At 57.4% G+C, this 22,503-nt stretch overlaps 1 protein-coding gene across 1 annotated transcript in view; it reads right to left on the reverse strand.

Annotated features, from left to right (window-relative positions):
• The window catches only part of TBC1D22A (TBC1 domain family member 22A), a 213,453-nt gene that overhangs the window by 12,753 nt on the left and 178,197 nt on the right, over positions 1-22,503 (reverse strand). Inside the window, exon 16 of the mRNA XM_040233357.1 lies at positions 7,842-7,937. Coding sequence (XP_040089291.1) covers positions 7,842-7,937 — 96 coding nt within the window. The remainder of the gene's footprint in view (positions 1-7,841; positions 7,938-22,503) is intronic.

Below are 22,503 nucleotides of genomic sequence, written 5' to 3' on the forward strand. Positions count from 1 at the left end.
ATCTGCTCCTGGCTGTGAGGGTCGCTGGCGACTGGAGGCGCTCGGCGGGGAGGGGTCCCCGCTTCGGGTGCAGAGCGTGAGGCTGGGGGCATCCCAGCTCCCGCAGACAGAGCCCAGGAAAGCGTGCCCGAGTGGAGAAGGGAAGAGGGCCGAGGTAGGGCCTGTGGCTCCCTGGTAAGGGGCAGCAGGGGCCCTGTCTGTCTGCTGCGGGGGTCTGGTGTCCGCCAAGCCCCTGTGTCCCGTCCGCTGGCCCCTCGGCCCCGCCCGCCTGGCAGAGGATCAGACGCACCAAACGAGGGGAGAGCAAATATTTTCTCTTTGCATGAGGAATTAAAAAGATCAATGCAACTTCTTCTGTGAGCTCTGTCTCAAAAAACAAACACCCCAAAATTGAACCGAGAAATCCTATCATGTTTGCCCTGAAAATCCGCAAACTAATTAGAGTAACAAAATGAAAGTTCCGTACAGATCAAGGGCTTTTAGGATTGAAAGTGGACGGCAAGGCAGATTTCTTCGAGCGCTTCCATCTTGGTTCAACTTATCTCTATTATTTATGAGGCTCAAGGGGTGAGGCCTTGGCGAGCCCAGCACCCCACGGCCAAGCTTGTTACCTTCGTGCTGAACCAGCTGCCCGGGGCTGAGATGGGTGAGCCAGGCCTGCAGGGCTCAGGGGGCGGGGGTGGTGGGAGCGTGCCCTGTGTCGTCACCTTGCCTGGGCTCTGGCAGCCCCTAGTCCAGGGCCAGGGGTGCGGGACGGTGCCCACGGCCTGCCCGTCTCTGAGCTCCTCTCGGGTCCTGGTCTTGAGGAGGGTAAGGGTAAGTGGCCTCTCAGAGTCACACAGGGCTGTTGTCAAGGGTCGAGCCCAGGGCTCCTAAGTTCTGGCTCTCCGTGCCCAAGCCTCTGGGTGCCAGCAGGCACGTGCACAGCCTCACCCCCCAGGGGTCTCCTGCCACTGACCAGATCCTCCCAGGAATGGCCCGGGGCGGGGCCTGGGCCACAGCGGGTCCAGATGGGGCAGTCGCAGCGGGGAGCCCCAGGAAGCTGGCATCCGAGCCCTGCAGTCCCTTCATTTCTATGAGCCTCGCTTTCCAGCCTGGAAGGGGGGCCAGAGGCCCCCCAAGCCACTTGCTCCTCCTCCCCTGCCCGAGGCCTGTTGTGCCCATTCCGCTGGTGACCTGGGCAGCCTAAACCCACCCCCCGCCCACCTCTCCTGATGGAGCGACCCCATCAGGACGGTGCTGGCACAGGGCCTGCTCTGCGGCCTGGGAGGCAGGCTGGCTGGAGCCCACTCCCCTCCAGGCAGCATACCCCCACCCAGCACAGAGCCCGGAAGCCCAAGGTGCATGACGGTCACGTGGAAACCAGCACAGGTTTAGATGAGCAGAGAGGACCCAGAGCCACCGCAAGGCAGAGGGGCTCCTTCCACAAAGGCGGCTGGAGCTGGGGACGATTAACCCCAGGCCGACAGGAGGGTGGGCGGGATGCACTGTCCCAGCAGCCAATAGCGATGCCGTTTCTTCCTGCCCCAGGTTTACCAGGAGCGCTGCGCAGCCCGCGCGAGCAGCCGCTTATCCTACGGGGTCAGCGCCCTCCCTCCAAGTTTCGCCACCTGAGAACCTTGAATCAGACCTGCCCATGGCCAGAAGCCCTTCAAGGATCCGGGGCCCGCCGGCGCGTCCACGTGGGCCCACCCAGGCCTAAGCGGTCTTGTCTCCACGCAGATGCATTTGGGTGTCCGCGCGAGGCGGAAAGATGGAATGCGTGACGGCTGAGGGGGCTGCGAGGGAGACGTTTTAATAAGGCCCGAGATGTAATTACATTACTTCGGGGATTGAACAGATGAGCTTCTCCGAGTCTATCTGCCTTAGATATCAAACACCATTAATGAGATAATAAGGGCCTTTCAATTAATGATTTGAATGGTGGGTATAATTTTTTCTTTAATGGCAAGACTAATTCACGGCAAAAATGAGCAAGGAGAGAGACCCTGGCAGAAGCCGCTGCTCTGGGCCGCCCTCCACTCACCTGCAGGGCAGGCTGGTCCTGACAGAGGCTGGACTGGGAACTGGCCAGAACCAGTGGGTGGACCGGGGGATGCAGGCACCCAGCCCCAAGGGAAAGGGCATCCCTGCTGGGCTTGCAGCGTCACCCTCCACCCGGAGAAAGGGAGGGAGGAGGGCGAGGAGGGGACAGGGAGGAGGGGGAGGGAGCACTTGCCAGTGCTCCAGCGGGTCCCAGGCGCACCCCTCCCAGGACACCAGAGTCCCTCCCCAGCAGATCCTGACTCCGCCCCTGGGGGCGTCTGAGCTGGACACCAAAGCCCGCGGCGCAGCAGCCCCTTCCATCCGCCAGGCTGACTCTGGGGGCCTGTCTCACACTCAGGCTCTGGGGCCTGGGGACCCCAAGCCACCCTCAGCAGAGGGGCTCACAACCTGCCTGGTCCCCGACTGGGCACTTTCAGAGATGCCGCGTGACAGACAATTACCACGCAGCCAAGCTTCACATTAAACATACCTTTCCATACGCAGACGTGAAAGGACTTTTCGAACTTCACGTTGAAGCCACTCAGCGGCCCTCCTCTGGTGCTGAGACAGGGGTGTCGCGGCCCCTTGAGTTACTTCAAGGTCCACAGGGAGGACGTGGCCTCCGTCAAACGCACGGTGCCACCGCCCCCACCTCCCCGACGGAGCCGCTCGGCCACAGCAGGAAGCCGGACGCTGAGGCCACGGCCACGACCCCGCTCAGGGATCCAGGCCGGCTCCACGCGCAGCCACGGGGCCACTTCCTTCCTCCCAGGCAGGCTCCACAGCGCCACAGAGAGCCTACCGCTCTTCCAGGGGACAGACCCAACCTCAGCCTCCACGCCCGCCTCACCCTGGACCCGGCTGGCTCACTGGCAGGACCCCCTGCCCGCCAGTACCAGGCGCGTCTCTTGGCACCGGACGCTGTATCTGGCCGAGCTCCGATTCTGTGTGCCCAGCGCAGCCCCTGCCCTGCAGGCGTCCAGCTCCAGCCTGGAGGAAAGGCCGGGCCCACCAGCCTCCCACGGGGCTTGGCCCAGCATGCCCGCAGCTCCTCAGTGTCCTTCCCGAGTGGACGGACAGCTGGCCCAGGTCAGGCTCCCCTCTGCCGGGGGCAGAGCGGCCTTGGGGACAGGACTCCCTGCTGGAACCTCAGGGTGGCTACAGGCCAGGGCCCGACAGGGCAGAACTCACTGCTCCTACCTTCCGCCACCTGCCTGCCCGCCCGCCTGCAGGACATGAGCACACAGCTGTCGCCCTGCCACGTGCCCAGCACCGGGCAAGTCTTCATTCCTGAGCTCCACCGTCTCACCCGGGGCAGCTTGTGGCAGGGGTTCCGCACCCCTGGACCTCCCAGTCAAGACGGTACCAGCAGCTGGCCCCACCCACAGCCACGCATCCCCCACCCCTGAACACGCGTGACCCACGGGAGCACAGGACGGCTCGACGCGCTTAAAGATCGCTCGCCAACTGATCCAACGTTGTCTTTAAAATGCCTTGAAACGATACAGAGGGAGACAATTGATCTTCACACTGGCATTTCCTGACATTTGGTGCGTCAAATGAACACAGGCTGAAACACAAAGCCACGGAGCGTTAACCCGTGGAAGGCCACTCAGCGGCGGAGCGTTGGAACGGTGGCCGTTCCAACCACCCAGAAGGGACCAGGCCAGGAGCTGATCAGTGCATCAGGGGCCCAAGGGCACCGAGGCCAAGATGCAGGTGGACTCCAGGAGGGGCTGGAGCCCCGAATGCAGGCGGGACAGAAGCAGCAAGCTGAGGTGTAGCACGCAGACATCCCGCCACATGGCAGGGTGCCTCCGTTTCCACCAGGTGGTGGGACCCGCTGGACGACAGGGCCCCAGGGCACATGTGGCGGGAAACTTTCCGGAACCTTCCCATTGAGCCGGCCCCCTGGCTTCAGGGCAGAGGGAAGGGCTTCGGGGGCGGGGGGCAAAGGTGGGCAGGGCACCCCATCATTCCTTTTCAGGCCCATCTGAGCAGCGGCCCCACCCTGACCCGCACACTCAGCCCCAACCTCACCAACGGACTCCCCTTTCAGAGCAGGTGGGTACCCGGCCCACAAGTCCTCGGTTTCCTCCCGTCTCCAGCGCAGGCCCTGTCCATCCCGGCCCGCCTGCCCCCCATGGGGGTGAGGAGTCCTGAGACAGAAGCATAGGGAAGGCCCGGGGCAGGAGGCAGCGGGGACATCAGAGCAGATAGATGACACCCTTGGGCGCCGCCCTTGCCCGTCCCCACTCAGGCCCCGCTGAGCAGTGGTCACAGGAGATGAGAAGAGCCCAGGCAAGCAGAGGCCCCACCGCCGGGCCTCCCACAGCCAGGACGCGGGGTGCAGGGACACTGCAGCCACCACGCACGCACCGAGCCCCCGTGGGCCGCCTGCGGTTTGCAGACCGGGCCCTGCCCTCGTTCACAGCCTCCCATGGCTGCAGTCACCACAAACGCACGGGAAGCCGTTTCTCCCCACGAGGCGGGTCACCCATCAACAGACACGCAGCCACTGATGACCTCACCCGAAACGTTTACAGACCTCGGAGCTCCCGAGGGCCGCACGGAGAAGGTCCGTGATTTCCGTGGAAGCTCCGCGCCCTGTCCACCAAACGTTAATTGCTCTCCCCACTGAATGAAAAATGAGGACGCTGCCATTTTGTGTGCCTAAGGGACGTGCCCTCCTCTACATCGAGAACCATGATGCCAGCTCCCACGTGGGGGAACTTCCAAGGTCACAGAGCATCTCTGCTCCCACACTGCTGGGTCACAAATCCCGGAGACAGCCGGGCAGCAGGGACCACCCACCTGGGTGCTTCGCCCCCACAGCCAACAGCAGGGCCAGGGCCAGCCAGCCCTGCACAGGGGCTGCAGTCAGACCTCCAGCCCCGACCCCATGTCCTGGAATGCCAAACGAAGCAGCCTGGGCTTCTGGATAAAATAGAATGATTTCTGGGGAAGCTCGCTGTCAGCTGCTTTATTAGCTGCGCTTACGACCCAGCCGAGGAGCCGGGCAGCGCCAGCTCCCAGCTCACCTGCATCCCCGTGGGAGAGGAGGCGCACGCAGGGGCAAACGGACGCTCAGGGCCTGAGCCCTACTTCCAAAGGCAACTTCAGTCACGTGTGCTTGAGTGAGGAATGGTGGGGGCCTAGGCCACCCACCCTCCCTGGACCCTGAGTCCTACTCTGAAACACCCCACTGGGGCTGGGACAAGGTCAGTGTGCCAGGCGCACCTCCAGGGGACAAGACTGCACGTGGAGAGGCTCCTCCCCCAAAAGACCCTACAGAATCTGGTCAGAAAAAGGCAGGTGGAGGGGAGAATCAGGCCCTCGGCACGGGCTCGGACCTCCCTGGCTCTAGTGGGTGGGAGGCAGGATGCGGGTTGGGGAGGAGGTGGCTCCGGACTGCCACTCCTGCGGGCGATGTGCAGACAGAGGTGGGGTGAGGTCCCCTGCTCAATGGATGGCACAGCGCGCTCCAGGACCAGAGCTCAGGGCAGGGCTGACCGTCCACTCTGCAAGGGACCTCCCTCCAGCCAGGGCACCCAGCAACCCTCATGGAGGTTCATGAACTGGACACAACGAGACCGCTGGCCTGGGCCAACTTCACTGAGCTTCTGGGAACTGGACGCGGGAGCCACGCCCATGCCCCGCTCCCCAGCGCCTGGACTGCTGGGCCTTCCTCCTCAAGACGCTCCTCGGGAAATGACTAGTCTCCGGAGATGATACGGCAGCAAACCACGGGTCTGCGCAGAGGGAGGCTCTTGGAGCCTTTTCCAGGAATTTCTGCTGCTGGATGCCTGGGCCGCCTCCCGTGGACACAGCATTGTTTTCCTGAAATGTCACAACTGCAGACACGATTGCCCTGTGCCCACCAGGGCCCCAGAGGCGCTTTATTTGTTTTCTCTTCTCCTTGCCTTTCCCACTTAGTTCAATTCTCCACATCACACTGAGCATTCACAGCCTGGCCCCCATCCATCCCCACGACGGCCAGGCCTGAGTCTGGTCCGAGTTCGGGGGAGAGCGACTCTAACCGCTCCTCAGAGTTGGGGCCACAACAGCTGCCAGGCTGAGCCGATCCCCTGGCCCCGGTGAACCTCGAGGTCAGTGAGCAGGGCCCTGAGAGGCTACAAAAAGTCCCCACCAGCCGCCTGAGTGGTGCCCTCCAGTCCTAACAGGCCAGGAGGGGCGGATGCTGTCCCGCTGGGCTCCTCTTCCTGCGCAGCTCAGGGCCCACCCCCGTCCAGAGCAGCTCCTGGCGGCCTCGGGTCCTGGCAGCACCGCCTCCGTTTGGGAAGCAGGTGGTAAAGACGGCAGGCAGAGGGGCAAGGCCCCTGTGTGAGGTCGCTCCGTGGTTTCAGGCCCCTGTCCCAGCTGGAACTCAGCCATTTCTTGGGCCCACAAGGCTCAGCGGCTGCCCAGCACTGGGGTCTCAAGCTGTCCCTGGGACGGGCCTTGAGCTCAGGCACTGTTGAGCGCTCTCACGCCCCCGGCTCTTTCCTACCCGCCTCCCCCCACGAGGCAGGCCCCCAGGGGAGCAGGGAGGAAGCAACGTTTGCCTGGGGCCTCCCGGAACTGTTCCCCAGCCAGAGGCCCTGGCAAAACCGAGGCAGGAACTCTGTGACGGGGTCAGCCAGGGACCCGGGCCCCTGCATCACCTATCCGCGAGGTGAGCGCCGGCTGGGCGCTCAGGGGTGGCTGCTGGCCGCCGCCGCCAGGGAAGCCGGGCCTTCTCCCTTTATGTGAATAGTCCGGCTGGCTGGCAGGCTATCCCGTGCTTGCGTGGACGGTGGCCACTGGGGAGCCCGGATCCGCCACCTGCATCCACTTCCCGCACTCGGTCACCCGGCCCGGCGCCTGCCTCTCTCTGCACCTCCACGTGCCCGAGCAGAGTGGGGAAAAATGACCTTGTTCTCCCACTGACCACCTGGAGGCAGGGCAGGCTGGGCCCCAGGTTCTGCAGGCCGGGCAGACGCCGTCCCTGCCCAGTGTCTCCCGGTGGCCAGGATGGAAGGCCTGGGCAGTGGAGGCGGGGGGTTGGCTGGGTCTTCCCCATGGCCCCCGGCGGGACAAGCAGGGCCTGCGGGGTGTCAGACAAGCAGAGGGGCTGAAGGACCACAGGCCGGCCAGCCGCCCGCTGTCACCACACTGCCACCCGAGCAGCAGGGTCTCCTTCCCTCCCTCAGCAGGAAGAAGAGCTGCTCGAGGAGGTGAAGGGGCCAAGGGTGCAGAGCCTGACCACGGGCCTCCTCACCGCACCCCCGATGGCCCAGGCCTCCCGGGGGTCAACACTGCACATACTACATGGGCACACGTCGGGGCGAGGACGGGCAGGCACTCAGCCCGCCTGGAGCCCCTGGGTCGAGCAAGCACAGAGCCTCTGAGGAACGGGGACTGAGCAGCTGCGGGAACATGGGTCAGAGAGGCTACGACACCAGCCCGGGGTCGCACAGCACCCAGGTGCCAGGCAGCCAGGCTGTCTGATGGCGTGCCCGCCCCTTTCCTAACGCCCCACTCCCCACAGCCATCCCAGGGGCCCCCAGGCCACTGTGCCGGGGACGCACACCAGCAGCCCAGGTGTCGTCTCTGGGGAGCCGGTGACAGCAAGCTTAGCAAGCTGGTGTCGACAGAGCCCAGGCCCTCCGTGACTTACGTTCCCGGCCGCGGGGTCTCAGCCTGCAGGTCAGTGCTGACCATGGTTGCGCGTTTCAAAGCTCCTCCGCAGACGACCCCGAGAACTAAAGCTAACTCCCCACTGTCCCCAGGCAGGGGATCACACCTGGGGTCTTCCTGGAAAGGCATTTACTTACTTGAAAATCTCTTTCTTCCAGTATTTCTTTCCTCCATCTCACGAGAAAGGCAGCGCACACGTACAGGTGGAAATTGGCGAAGCCCTCGGGTTCCGACTGCAAGACAGAACAACGGAGCAGGTCAGGGCGTGGCCCCCACAGGCCAGCCGGGAACACGGAGCCGGCCAGCCAGCACGCCGGTACGCAAGGCCTTCACTCCCGACTCTCGTCTCATTAAAACAAAGACGGTTTTCTCTGATCTGGCTGCCAGCCACAGCCGACGTGCAGGGCGAGCAGGCCCCGTGGCTTTCCTGCATGGATGATGGGCAGTGATGATAGAAGGCCCGTCTGAGGGGCCCCCACTCCACGCAGCCCCGTGGGAGGGGGGCCCCCACTTTCCCCACAGAGGCTGACTTCTTGGCCCCGGCCGGGAGGCAGGCAGCAGAGCAGGAACCCTGTCCGGGCACTGCCTGGCCAGGACGCTGACCACAGTGTGGACAGCAGGAACGCTGCAACCCCCTCCTCAGCCGCTGCCTCAGTTCAGACAAACGCCACCAACGTTCGCAGCTAGGGTGCCCAGGGTGCCATGTCGGTGTGACAGCTGCATGATGCTGCTAAGCTTACGAAGTAAAAACACTAAAATAAAATCCACATTGCATAAGACGCTGACACCCTCTGGGAAAAAAATACTAGGTGAGGAAGAAGGATGGGATACACCAGGGGCACTCAGGGAGGGGCTGGTGCGTTAAATACAGTGCTGTCGCCTAACGTGACATTCAAACAGAGACCTAGAGAGGGCCATCCGTGCAGACATCGGGGTTTGGGGGGGAGGCAAAGGCCCCGAGGCTCGAGGCTGCCTGGCAGGTTCCAGACACAGCAAGGAGGTCAGGGCGGCTGTCCTGGGCCCCTGACCTGCTCACCTCACTTCTCAAGGTCCTGGGCCGCACTCCCTGGGAGGGAACCAAGCTCCTCTTTCTGGCTGCTTCTGAGACGAGCCGCACTCCCCAGTAGGAAACCAAGCTCCTCTTTCCGGCGCTTCTGAGATGCCCTGCTTATCTTGGATGTTGCACATTTCCCTTCTAATATTTATTCTGCTAGAGCTATTCTGAGCGGGGGGAGCTTTCATCAGTTTGGAAAATCGTCACCCACGCGCCCAGGCAGACGTCCAAGTGCACCCCCCTCCCGCTCTCCGTATTTTCTCAGAACCTTGGTGAGGTGGGCGTGAGGCCTTTCCCCTTGTTCTCCGCTCCACTCAACCTCTCTGCTCATAAGCTCCACCTCTCGTCTCTCCAGGAGATGCACTTTCTTCAACTCTGTCTTCCGGTTCACTAGTCGTCTCTTCAACTGGATCACAACTGCTGCCCGACTCATCGTTACATTTGAAACTTGCGGGGCTTCTCAGGCCGGCTTTGTAAACTGTGTTTCCCTCTCCTCCTCCTGCTCGCTCACTGTGCTCCTTTTCATCCCTTTGAGCGTGTTGAGCTCCTTTTCCAGCACATGGCAGGTAACTCTGAACTTTGCAGTCTCCGTGGCTCTTTCTGCGGCCTGTTCTCTCTGCTGAGTCTCACTGTTGGGAGCCTGCCTCCTCGCACGTTAGTGATTCCACCTCTCGGAGCTTGTGTTTGATGAAATAAATTTACTGTTAAGGCAGGACAAAAAGTGTCTAACACAAACCCCTCTCTACCTGGGCCACTGCTCCTCGGCGGCGTGCACTGTGCCCCGACACGTGAAGCAGACCCCCAGGAGACACGGGCCGCCTGCTCCCCCCAAGAGCAGCTCTCCCCCAGCGCCAGCAAGGAGCCGCCTCAGGAGACAGCAGGTCTTAACCCTGTAGGGCTCAGGATGACCTACCGTTTGCCTCGTACTGCAGATCTGGAGTAGGCAAACTGTCAACCTGCCATCGATGTGGAACTCCTTCTCTCAAATATCTACTAACATATACCTGTGCTTTAGCTTCTAATGGGAGGCACAGTCCTCAGAGCTTTCTGAAAGACTGCCTCTCAGGTTATTCTCCTCAGGTTGGCCTGAATAAGTCTCCATGTCTTTCTCAGCAAGCATGCATGCATGCTAAGTTGCTTCAGTCATGTCTGACTGCAACCCCATGGACGGTAGCCTACCAGGCACCTCTGTCCATGGCGAGAATACTGCAGTGGGTTGCCATTTCCTCCTCCAGGGGGTCTTCCCAACCCAGGGATCAAACTCTCATCTCTTATGTCCCCTGCACTGGCAGGTGGGTTCTTTACCACGAGCACCACCTGGGAAGCCCCTTTTTTCTTAGATTGACTATTCACTCATGGAACTTACATCTGTTGGAAGTCTTTGAGATGTGTATCAAAAATGGTTTTCTTTAGGGGGGAAAAAAAAATCGTCTTTGCTTCTACCAGAAGCCAAAGGCCCTCGCTATTATCCCAAGACTGGCTTCAGCTGAATCTTCAGCTTGAAACACTGTAGACAAGTAAGCAAAATGAATTGGGGCTGCAAGTCCGTGTGAATGCAGGGCTGCGCGCGGAGGTTCTGAAGGGAGGCGCTTTCCTGCCTTCTTCCCTAACAGCCACGGCTGCGGCCGCCAAAGGCGAGTGGCAGTACCTGCTCAGCCCCTGGACGGGCTCCAGATGACTCTCCTGCCGGGGCTCCCCGCCACAGGGAGAAGGCCTGGGAATCACCCGCCAGGTGCCTGGGGTGAGCACCAGCTGCGATGCTGCTCCTTACCTCGCTCGATTTACATTTTCTTGAGGCTTCTGGCCTACGATCGCCTCTCTTCCTTTAACACTGTTTTTTTAAAAACTACACCAGCATCCCGTGGTGCACCCTGTGACGGGGGACCTCCTAATCTGGTTAACAGCCTTTACTTTACCCTGGGAGTGCAGAGGTCAGCCTCAGGCCAGCCCCCGGACCCACCCCACTCAGAGTTCAGGAGGGTGGGCTGCAGATTCTGCATCCATAAGACAGGGGTCCTCAACTCCAGGCTGTGGGTCTGTACCTTCAGTCAATCAGCGACGGCTCTAGGTTCAAGCGCGCAATAAACACCATGCGCTTGAATCATCCCAAAGCCATCCATCTGGTCCATGGAAAAACCGTCTTTCATGAAATCAGTCCCCGGTGCCAACACAGTGGGCAGCTGCCGCCAGGAGGTTCCCGAGCTGGCGAGCCGAGTGCAGCGTGAGCCACGCGTTCACAGGAACACAGCGTTCTCGGAAAACGGAGGTTTACTGCTTCACTTAAGTGGACTGTTTGTCTTCAATGACTTGGTAAATTACACTAAAATAGCAATTTAATAAACAGAAATTTCATATCCTAATGGAAAGTGGGCTTCTGCTTTAATGAAGCTTAACCTGGACAATAAATATCACTGTCAGCTGCCCAGAGTGGGAGAGATCAGGAGGAGGCAGCGGATGCTCACATGTCACAGGGCCCATGGCCGGGGTCCCCTCAGAACAGGGGTCTCCATCATCTTTGGGATCCGACACCTACAATCGGGGCCTTCCCGACTGGTGTGAAGTCAGCCAAGCAGACCGGCCGTTTCACAACAAGTCCGGGGGATGCGGGAGCACGCGGCACTCTCCAGGGACCAAGGACATGCCCCCAGGAAGCCCCTGGTGGCGGGGTGGGGGAGGGCTCCTGATGACCACAGCTGTCATCCCCAGCACCCCCAGAAGCCCCTAGGGCAGGGCTCCTGATGACCATAGTGGGCATCCCTGGTGCCTGCCCCGGGAGCCACAGCGTGGGGGCCATTTCAGAGCCGGCTCTGGGGAGGGGTCTGCCCCGGTCCAGGCCTTCCAGCTGCCATGCACTGGGCCAGGCTGCAAACCCTCCTCTCCCACCTCCCCAGGCTCCAGACGACTTGGGAGGAGAAGGAAGCTGGGGAGCTGGCAAGGCTGCTCGGCAAGAGACGGGCCCCACAAGCAGGTCTGGTGCATGGGAGCTTATGCTGGGACAGGAGGGGCACAGACGCCAGCTTCTCATTTCCTCCTGCAGCCACGGGGAGAGGCGGACGGGGTGGCCAGGAGCGCCCTGCCACAGTCTCAGCGCCCCCGTCCCTGTGATCCTGCACTGCTTGGCTGGAAACCTCCCTCTGTTGGAGATCCAGAGGAAACGGCCCCTCAAGGCATCCAGGGCCCCACCCCACCTGGCCAGCCTCCCCCCAGGTGATCCTCCCTGCCGGCCTATCCCTGCACTCACCACCTGCACCTATAGCCACAGCCCCGGGCCCAGAACCAGCAGTCAGGAAAAACTCCCGTGAGCCCGGGTGGCTTCGGAAACCAGGTAAGCCTGGTCTGGACAGTCTTGTCCAAGCCTGGGCTCTGCTCCTGGGGCCCAACTCAACTGGCCCACAGGCAGGGGACCAGGCTGAGGCGTGGAGGAGGAGAAGGACGTCCAGGGGGACAAGGGCAGAGCTCACCAGTCCACAGGAAGTGCCCCCAACCCGCACGCCGTTGCTCCCTGCAGGGGAGGCCATGCTCCAGCCTCCTCAGACCGCCAGGCGGTCTGCAGAGCAAACACTCCAGCCCTTTAACAAGCAGGTCAAGGATATTTTCCTCGAGATTCTGATGGTTCTGGTTAATACAGCAAGAGAACATTCTGGCAAATCGTGTTTCTGATCATTTCAGGGTCACCCTATCCTACTCGACTGATAAGATGTGCTAGGACGAGACAGGATCACACCGCCAGGAGCTCCCGTGAGCGCCATGAAATTCCTGCTGTCTTCCGCACTTTACCAAGTTCCTTTAGGCAGACCCTGCAAGGCTCACATGTAGAGAAATTAATCGGGCTTCTGCTGCTCAGCACCGGGGTGGTGGGGTCTCAGGCCACACGCTGCTGGTGACGTCAGGCCGACAGAATGGCCACAAGGGAGGCCAGGGCTGCGGCTGGACGGGCAGTGGACTGTCCATCACCTCTCTGTAAAACAAGCCTGGACGGGCAGTGTGCTGTCCATCACGTCTCTGTAAAACAAGCCTGGAAGCAGAGTCTCCTACCAAATGCTCCCCCTCGGAATTCTGAGGCCGGGGAATTCTGGAGGTCAAGGAGAAACACCACTCCTATAACAAACACCACGTTTAAAAATCATCAGCCTCTCTAGCTGAGGAAAAGACAATTCACAGAAGATCCCAGACACACTTGGAAATGACCACATCAGAGCCCCATTCCCATTCCAATCGGATCAGACGTCCAAAATCTAATGCTAATGTGGACATCTGTCTTTGGCAGACAAGGGTGGGCAGACCAGCTAGGGAAGAAAGGATTATTTGATAAATGATACTGAAATAGCTGGCTATCCATACGGAGAGAGTAGAATTAGATCCCTACCTCATGCCATAAGCCCGAGTTCAAAGTGGATTACAAAGCAGCCTGCAAAAGCAAAACCTTAAGAACGTAAGCATCAATTGAAAAAAAAAAACAGTAAATTAGACAACACAAAAATTTAAAACTTCTGTGTGACAAGGCACCAGAAGTACGGTAAAGGTACAAGTCACAGACAAGCAAACACCATCTGCAGTGCACATCTGACTGATAAAGGACAGTAGCCACAAGATGTGTCTTTTTATCAAATCCTCTATGAAACAGAAGAAGACAAGCTACCTAATAAGAGAAGTGGGCCAAGGATGTGAACACACCTTGAGCGGTCAGTGAAAATAGGACAAGCTGCTCACACTCATGGGTAAGCAGGGATGTAGAGAGCAAGACAGGTAGAAGGAAGAAGTCAGCTCCTGTTTTTCAAATGGGCAAAGCCTTGAAACTGTGAAGATTGCAGAGTACAGGGGAGGACGTGGGCTGAAAGGAATTCTGCATGCGCTGGGGGGGGGTGGTGCCGGGGGGGGGGGACGCCTCACTGGAGAGCGTGCAATGTCAAGATGGTCACCTCCTGTAACCCAGAAAAGCCTCGTGTTACACCGGGCACACTCTGAGCCAGAGGGTGAGAAGACGTGGGCAAGAACGTTAGACAGAGCACTGCTGGAAACTGCAAAAGACTCAGAGACAGCTCAGATGTCTTTCAACAGGAGAACGGGTAAGTTATAACACATTCATGCAGTGTGAAGCTATAAGAGGTGAAAATAAGTGAAATACAATGACATCCACCAAGATGCTGCTGCTGCTGCTGCTGCTGCTAAGTCACGTCAGTCGTGTCCGACTCTGCGACCCCAGAGACGACAGCCCACCAGGCTCCCCCGTCCCTGGGATTCTCCAGGCAAGAACACTGGAGTGGCTTGCCATTTCCTTCTCCAATGCATGAAAGTGAAAATTCAAAGTGAAGTCACTCAGTCGTGTCTGACTCTTAGCGACCCCATGGACTGCAGACTACCAGGCTCCTCCGTCCATGGGATTTGCCAGGCAAGAGCACTGGAGTGGGGTGCCATTGCCTTCTCCGTCAGAATATTAATTAAGCGCATACAAATTGTTTATGGATGTATATGTATGTGGAGAAAAGAAAAAAAAGCACATGTAGAAATTTTATAAAAACCAATTTCAAGGTAGTGGTTATCTCTGGAGAATAAGGAAGAAAGCCTCAATGGCATATGTGAAATTAAATTTTTAAATAAGTAATAAACAATTTGAAACAAAAATGATAAACAGACTGTCAGATTTGACACAACTGGGTAGTGAGCACACAGGCGTGCGCTGCATCACTAGCTGCAGTTCTCTCTACACCTGAGGCTTTTACAATACGTATATAACTAATGAGGACCTACCGAAGGCCTCCCCGGTGGTTCAGAGGTAGAGAGTCCACCTGCAATGCAGGAGATGCGCATCCGATCCCTGGGCCAGGAAGATCCCCTGGAGGAGGAAATGGCAACCCACTCCAGTATTCTTGCCTGGAGAATCCCACGGACAGAGGAGCCTGGCGGGGTACAGTCCATAGGGACGCAAGAGTTGGACACGACTGAGCAACTAAACAGCGACAAGGCCCTCCTCTACAGCACAGGGAGCTCTATTCAGTCCTTTGCGACGACCTATGTGGGAAAAGAAGCTAAAAAAGAGGGGCTGTATGCATGGGTGTAACTGGCTCACTTTGCTGCACAGCAGAAAGTAACGCCACACCGTCGACCACCTAGACTCCAGTGAAGACACACCATCGACCACCTAGACTCCAGTGAAGAGCTTAAGACGGCTTCTGATGGTCAGAATAGAAGGGAAACACTGGCGACCAACTGGCAGCAGCCCCTTGCAGGGTCACTGGGTGCAGGACCGCTGACTCCTGGGGCTCCAGCCCCGCTCGGGGCGTCATCTGGCCCCAGGGTGCCCGCTGTCGCTCAGACTCTGCCCCGGTGGCCCTCACCCTTGGATTCTGACCTCCGTCAGCCGGGGCGGGGCTGCGGGCCCGTTTTCACTCCCGGGGAGAAGCCTTGACTTTCAGGAGAAGCTCAGAGGAGGGGAACATAATGCGGTCCAACTGTCCCTGCGTCTCTTGGTTCTTCCCCTTTCCCCCAGCCACTGGCTGGAAGCCCCGGATGGACCTGGACGCCTCCTAACGTTGTGAGTTTTCTTCAAACCGCGTGTCAGGCTCTGCAGTGGATCGAGGTTTGCTTATAAAATGATAGAATGGAAGTTCGAAACGACTACACGATTAGCTAAATGCAAATGAGCTGCGCACGACACACACTTTTTGAAAAGCAGGCAATCAGGCAAAGAAACAGTTTTCCTTCTATTTTTTATACTAGAGAAACGGTGATAAAAGGAACAATTTTTCACCTTTAATTGCATCATTAAACTTTCCTTGTAATTTTTGGCCCTGAAATAAAACCAAGTGGCCTTCTGGCACGAGAGATTTTCCCGAGCACGTGTATTTACGTAGGTGGATTTCTGAGGCCATTCAAACGACGGGAATTGTTCCCGGTTCTTTGTGTGGATTCAAGAGCAGCAACTTCAGCTGTGCAAGCAAAACCTCCGCGATGACTTCCTTTGAAATATTCATCACCAGGACAGTGCATTACACAATTACCTACCACGGATGCAGAGCACGACCATCTTAAAATTCACACCGACACCCGCGTGCTTGGGGCCTGGTTCCGTAATGGAACTGTAAATCACGTTTCATTATGCAGCCAGATCCTGAGGCATAAATGAGCTGGTGCCCATCCAGTCGGCCTCACGGTGACTGATCTATTATCTCTACGCCAATCTCTATTAGCTCTCACCGGATACTTATTGGCATGTGTCTGTCCACATCTCAGGACATTCCCACTGGCTGGGTGACAAAGGTCAGGGCCCGTCAGATTCATGCTGGGAGTCACTGGCTGGACACTCCTCCAATATGGAGGGCTGGTCTGGGAAAGGGACGGTGACCCTCCTGCGGCTGCTCTGACGTTATCAGTAATCCCCAACTCCGAGGAACATTTTAAAGCTGGGAAAAAAGCATCAAATAACAAAGAATATGAACAATTATTTTAAAGTTCCTAACAAATTTAAAAATTCCACTCCTTGGGTGGGGTATCAGGGTTCTCCGGAGAGACAGGACCACAAGGATGCGTGTGTGCTGGGACAACGTGGCGCACGTGCGCGCACACACACACACACAGAGGTCGACTGTAGAAGCCTGGAAAGACCAAAATCTGCTGGGGAAGTTTAGCAGGCTGGAGACCCAGGGGAGAGCTGATGCTCTTCAGCTGCAAAGGCCTTCCCTTCTGGAGGCAAAACGGCTTCGTGCTCCGGGGAGGTTGGCCTTTGTTTCATTCAGGCCTTCCACTGATTGGATGAGGCCCACCCACGCTCTGGAGGGCAGCCCGCTTTATGCAGAGTCCACTGATTTAAAGGTTATACTCATCCAAGTTATACAGAAACATCCAGAACACTGTTTGACCAAACCTCTGGGTATCATGGCCCAGCCTGGTTGACACACAAAATTAACCGTCACCCAGATCATGACCCATCCACAATCGGAAAGGTGTTCTCTAGTGTTACTTCCTCGGTCCTCTTAAACGACAAACGGGTGGTTTCAATATTCGGTTAGTCAACAGAAAAGTTGACAGTCCCTAAGGAGTTACAAGCTTCTATGGCTCAGAGTCACAAGGGAGGATTTGATCCTTAAATGCACACAAGGCACACCAGTGAAAACCAGTTAAGAGCCAAACCAACAGTGGCTCTGCTTTAAACACGCTGGCACAGCCCGCAGCACAGGCACTGGTCAGAACGATGACACTCGGCCCCCTGGGTCACGGACCACCCATCACCTCCAGGAGACGTTTGTAGGGGGGGAACCACAAGTCATGCATCAGGAGTGTCGCACTGACTGCTGCAAACACATCTCCTTTATGGGTGAAATCAAAGACATCGTTTGAATGCTGCTGTCAAAACCCCATGAATTACACACGCTCTGCAGGACTGCAGGGCTAGAGCCAGCACCACACAGCCAATAGCCTCAGATGCGCGAGCTATTGGGCCCTCCCACCCCCAAACGTAAACACCACACCCCTGACAGCCTGGCATCTTCCTGAGACCAAGGACCACTGCAGGTCTGCGGGCACCACCTTACAGGCCTTTCTGCTACACTGTCCAACCTGAGGATCCGTTCAGTTCAGTTCAGTCGCTCAGTCATGTCCGACTCTTTGCCACCCCATGAATCGCAGCACGCCAGGCCTCATGTCCACCACCAACTCCCGGAGTTCACTCAGACTCACGCCCATCGAGTCCGTGATGCCATCCAGCCATCTCATCCTCTGTCGTCCCCTTCTCCTCCTGCCCCAAATCCATCCCAGCATCAGAGTCTTTTCCAATGAGTCAACTCTTTGCATGAGGTGGCCAAAGTACTGGAGTTTCAGCTTTAGCATCATTCCTTCCAAAGAAATCCCAGGGTTGATCTCCTTCAGAATGGACTGGCTGGATCTCCTTGCAGTCCAAGGGACTCTCAAGAGTCTTCTCCAACACCACAGTTCAAAAGTGTCAATTCTTCGGTAGTCAGCCTTCTTCACAGTCCAACTCTCACATCCATACATGACTACTGGAAAAACCATAGCCTTGACTAGACGGACCTTTGTTGGCAAAGTCATGTCTCTGCTTTTCAATATGCTATCTAGGTTGGTCATAACTTTTCTTCCAAGGAGTAAGCGTCTTTTAATTTCATGGCTGCAGTCACCATCTGCAGTGATTTTGGAGCCCCCCCCCCCAAATAAAGTCTGACACTGTTTCCACTGTTTCCCCATCTATTTCTCATGGAGTGATGGGACCGGATGCCATGATCTTCGTTTCCTGAATGTTGAGCTTTAAGCCAACTTTTTCATTCTCCTCTTTCACTTTCATCAAGAGGCTTTTTAGTTCCTCTTCACTTTCTGCCGTAAGGGTAGTGTCATCTGCATATCTGAGGTTATTGATATTTCTCCTGGCAATCTTGATTCCAGCTTGTGCTTCTTCCAGCCCAGTGTTTCTCATGGTGTACTCTGCATATAAGTTAAATAAGCAGGGTGACAATATACAGCCTTAACGTACTCCTTTTCCTATTTGGAACCAGCCTGTTGTTCCATATCCAGTTCTAACTGTTGCTTCCTGGCCTGCATATAGATTTCTCAAGAGGCAGGTCAGGTGGTCTGGTGTTCCCAACTCTCTCAGAATTTTCCAGTTTATTGTGTACTGCTGTTTAACGTTTGTCAAGGACATTCCTGGAAAATTAAAAGGGAAAAGATCCTGCTGTGGGTCCTGATTATTTTTTCTCTGAAGCAAGAAATGACATTACACCAGTCAACAACTCAAAGCTTCAGTTCTCTCTGTAGACAGAAGTGAGCCAGGAGAGCAGAAAGGTCAGAGAGAGAGGGAGTGAGCTGCAGCTTCTGGTGAACGAGCCAGGCTCCCATCACAGCCCTGTGAGGACGCGCAGCACTGCCCGTCGCTGGACCAGCAGGCTGGCACACCTGGCCGTCCACAGGCTTGGCCAGGAGAGCGTGGGCAGCACACCCTACCTGTCTGGTGAGCATGCTCAGAACCGGTCCCTACACCCCCACCACAGCCCAGCCCTGCCTCTCCCACGCCAAGTCACAGCCCCAGCCCTGCCTCCCCTCAGGTCTCTCCAGAGGCACCTCCCCACTCTCGGGGCTTCAGAGGCCCCCATCTCGGCCTCCCGGCCCTGCCCCGTCCCATGGCCTCCCTTGGCTGCCTCTGAAGCCTGTGATGTCTCCCTCCAGGGCTCACTGCCAAGTCCCCACCACACATCAGGACACGCGTGTGCAGCTCGCTCCTTAGAAGGCCTCCCCCGCCGAAGACACAGGTCCATGGGGACCCCTCTGCCTTCCCAAACAGGGCAGCGGGCCCGCCCGAGCTCCCACCCAGCCTCGGCTGCCACAGGCTCATCTGGGTGGGGCAGAGCACGTGCCTGCTCTCTGAGGTGGAGGTGGCATTCGACGTGCTGAGCACCAAGCTCTGCACCTGTACAGAGTCTGAGAATGAAGCTGACACCCCAACATCTGTCTGCTGTGAGCCCGAGTGTGAAACCCATTAAAGACAGGCGGCTCAGCTCCCGGTGAACCTCAGGCTCCTCCGTGAGAAGGGAGTGCTGGGCCAGCAGACACGTTCTCGGGCCTCAGGACGTCAGGACAGGCCCCAGGGTTTGCAGTGCAGGGGCAGGATCCTAAGGGAGCAAGGGCCACACACGCACGTCCAGAAGAGGGTTCTCTAGACGCCCGCCTCTGCCACACACGCACGTCCAGAAGAGGGGCTCTCTAGACGCCCGCCTCTGTCAGCATGCCCGCATGGCCGGTGGCCTCACGAGGGGGTCTCTGTAAACTCTCGTTCTGCAGTAAACAAACAAGGCGGGTTCCCAGAGCAGAGCAATCGTGGCCTGCAGACCCCACAGGGCCTGTGTCCACCTGGACAGGGGCAGACCACTCATTTGCTACAACAAAGCACCAAGGGACAGGGATTTGGGCCGAAATGTCGGGCTTTCCACCTCCTGGACTGGAGTCCCGGGGGTTACTCAGCCAGGGGACTACAGGAGCAGACGGTGGTGGGGAGGTGGATGGGGCACAGCCCCTGGTGGTGTCATCCGAGACGGGAGGGTGTGAGCTCGTCCTGAGAAATCACGATGTCCGGCTGGCGCAGAGCTCCCTGCAGGCAGCAGCCGGGCCTCACGTCCCCGCGTCTTCACGCTGCTCAGTGCTTGGCACCAGGAGATGTCCCTCCGGGTAGACAAGGCCCAGATGGACCAACAGATGTCCGCTCTGAGCACGACGCAGAAGCAGAACCCCAGTCTCCTGGTCCCCGGCCCAGACTTTTCATTCCTAACCAGCTCCCAGGAGGCTGTCACAGACTCAGGTCTGAGAGCCACCTGCGCTGTGAACTTCTGGGGACAAGGATCCACCCTGCCCTCTCCTGGGTCTCCCCCAGGAGCTGGCCCAGAGCTTCTACACACAGCGGGCATTCAGAAAATGACCAAAACCCTGAGTAAGGGAAGGAAGGCCATGTTCCTGTTCCCAGTTATGGACAAAGCTTGTCAGCTCTCAGTGACCGAACATTCAAAGGGCCTCAAGCACCAACCTGGAGCCAAGACTTAAACCAAGAGCAAGTGAAAACTGCTAGTTGTGTCTGACTCTGAGACCCCAGGGACTAAAAAGTCCATGGAATTCTCCAGGCCAGAATGCTGGAGTGAGTAACCTTTCCCTTCTCCAGGGGATCTTCCCCACCAAGGAACCAAACTGGAGTCTCCTGCATTGCAGGCAAATTCTTTATCAACTGAGCTACCAGGAAAAGCCAAGAATACTAGAGAGGGTAGCCTATTCCTTCTCCAGGGGATCTTCCTGACCCAGGAATCAAACCCAGGTCTCCCACACTGCAGATGAATTCTTTACCAGCTGAGTTAACAAGGGAAGCCCAGGATTTACACCAGCCCCCTTGCAAATAAGGCTGCAAATAAGACTGTTATCGCTTCGAAACTAATTTGAGCAGAAAGAATCCACGTTCACCTAATAGCCATTCTCTAGGAAATTCCCAGATTTGGCAGAAAACACTGACGATAGAGAAGAGAACCTCCTGTGAGCTAAACAAGGAAAAGCACATGGGAATCGTCCCTTGTGTTCACCAGGTGACATGTGGGCAACCTGCAGAGGCGAGCTGGTGAGGGCTTAGTTTAGAAATCACGATGCCCTCACAGACTTCAACGTGATCTGGTGTGTTTCAATCCATCGCCGTCACATTTCCCAATGCTCCATCTGCCCATTTCCGAACCCTTTAAACTGGGCTTCTGAGATGACTCCAGCAGTCTCGGAGAGGCCCCGGCACTCTCTACGATGAGATGCTGCAGAGTCTTCTAGAACATTCCTGCCTGACCCTGAGGAGCCAGCTTGTCATAGGAAATGGTACGGAGGCTCCCGGCAGGGACGGGGGGCGGGGAGTGGTGGTGTCTGCTTTCCCGGGGTTCGTCACTGGACCCAATAATCTTCGGTGGAGGAAGTTAGAAGGGATTTTACTGCTTTTAAAGAGAACACATCACAGGTTCATACTGAGTCCTGACTTATATTTAAGATTCCAGCGCTTTTCCTTCTTTGATTTTATGCTTGATTCTCTTTCCTCCTAGGTGAAAAATCTCATTTCCTATAACATTATCATAATTACTTATTTGCTTTACCCTAATGTATGTATTTATGTGTAATGTGTGTACATAAGCGATAGTTTCAAGATAGCACTAATGTTAACACTAACAATCTGATTGCCGAGTAGAGTCTTTAAATTTTTTTGCGATTGTTCTTGTGCTTGAGATGTATGCTGCGAGGGCTGTGCATGCAAACTGCTCAAGAGTCTCCTTGAAGTCATTTCTCTCCGTGTCACTGGGGGCACCAACCAGGGATACAGCGAGGTCCATTTTTTACACCTTGGTTTTGTTCATGCTTTTTAGGCCCACTTGCTTAGATAGAGCTTTGTAATTGTGAAAAGCAGAACGTGATGCCACAGCAAAGACCTCGACCGAGCTGCGCTTGGAGAAGTCAGGCGGCACACTTGCCCCCCAACACCGCCCCTCCTCCCTCGAAGTCACAGCTTTCCCACTGGCATCTGGCCTACCTTCTCACTGACTTTTCTCTTTTGTTTGCAATATAGGTAAATGCACATGTGCTCACGAAAACCTGTGTGTGTCTGTCTGTCCATGTGTCTGTTCTCAACCGATCGACCAACAAGAGATGGAGCCCACGCAGTCTGTGGCTTTTCCCTGCAGCCGCGAGCCCTGCAGCCACACGCGGGAAGCGCGCACCCCTGCGCCCACCGTGAGGAGCCGTGGGCCAGCCCCCGAGCATCAGTCGAGCTGCCCAGGTTGAGGGACGCCCACGGGGCTGTGGGCCCTTTGTGATCACAGGCAGCTCTCTAACGGGTAGGCCCTGTGGACATCGTGTTTTTATTTCCTTCAGCTTGTCTTCTGGACTGTTCCTGGGCCAGCAGGTAAGAGCCCGTGTTGCTGGTGAGAGCAGCGGTCAGCCCCTGGGTGTTCTTACCGGCCCAGCTGCTGAGCTGCTGCGGCCTGCCCTCCCCTCTCTGCGGTCTGCCTGCCCATCCTACCAGCTTCCCAGGCCCAACTAGCGGCTGACAGCCCCTCTTGGGCGGGCACTGGGGAACCGCTCCCCTTGGGCAGGTGCTGGGGAACCTCGCCCCTCGTACAAACACGACTCCACCCACACAGGTGGCACCAGTGGTCGAGAACCAGTGCAAGAGGCGTTAAGAGATGCGGGTTCGATCCCTGGGTCTGGAAGATCCCCTGGAGGAGGGCACGGCAACCCACTCC

This window comes from Oryx dammah, unplaced genomic scaffold, assembly GCF_014754425.2.
Source record: "Oryx dammah isolate SB20612 unplaced genomic scaffold, SCBI_Odam_1.1 HiC_scaffold_29, whole genome shotgun sequence".
NCBI classification, from domain to species: Eukaryota; Metazoa; Chordata; class Mammalia; order Artiodactyla; family Bovidae; genus Oryx; species Oryx dammah.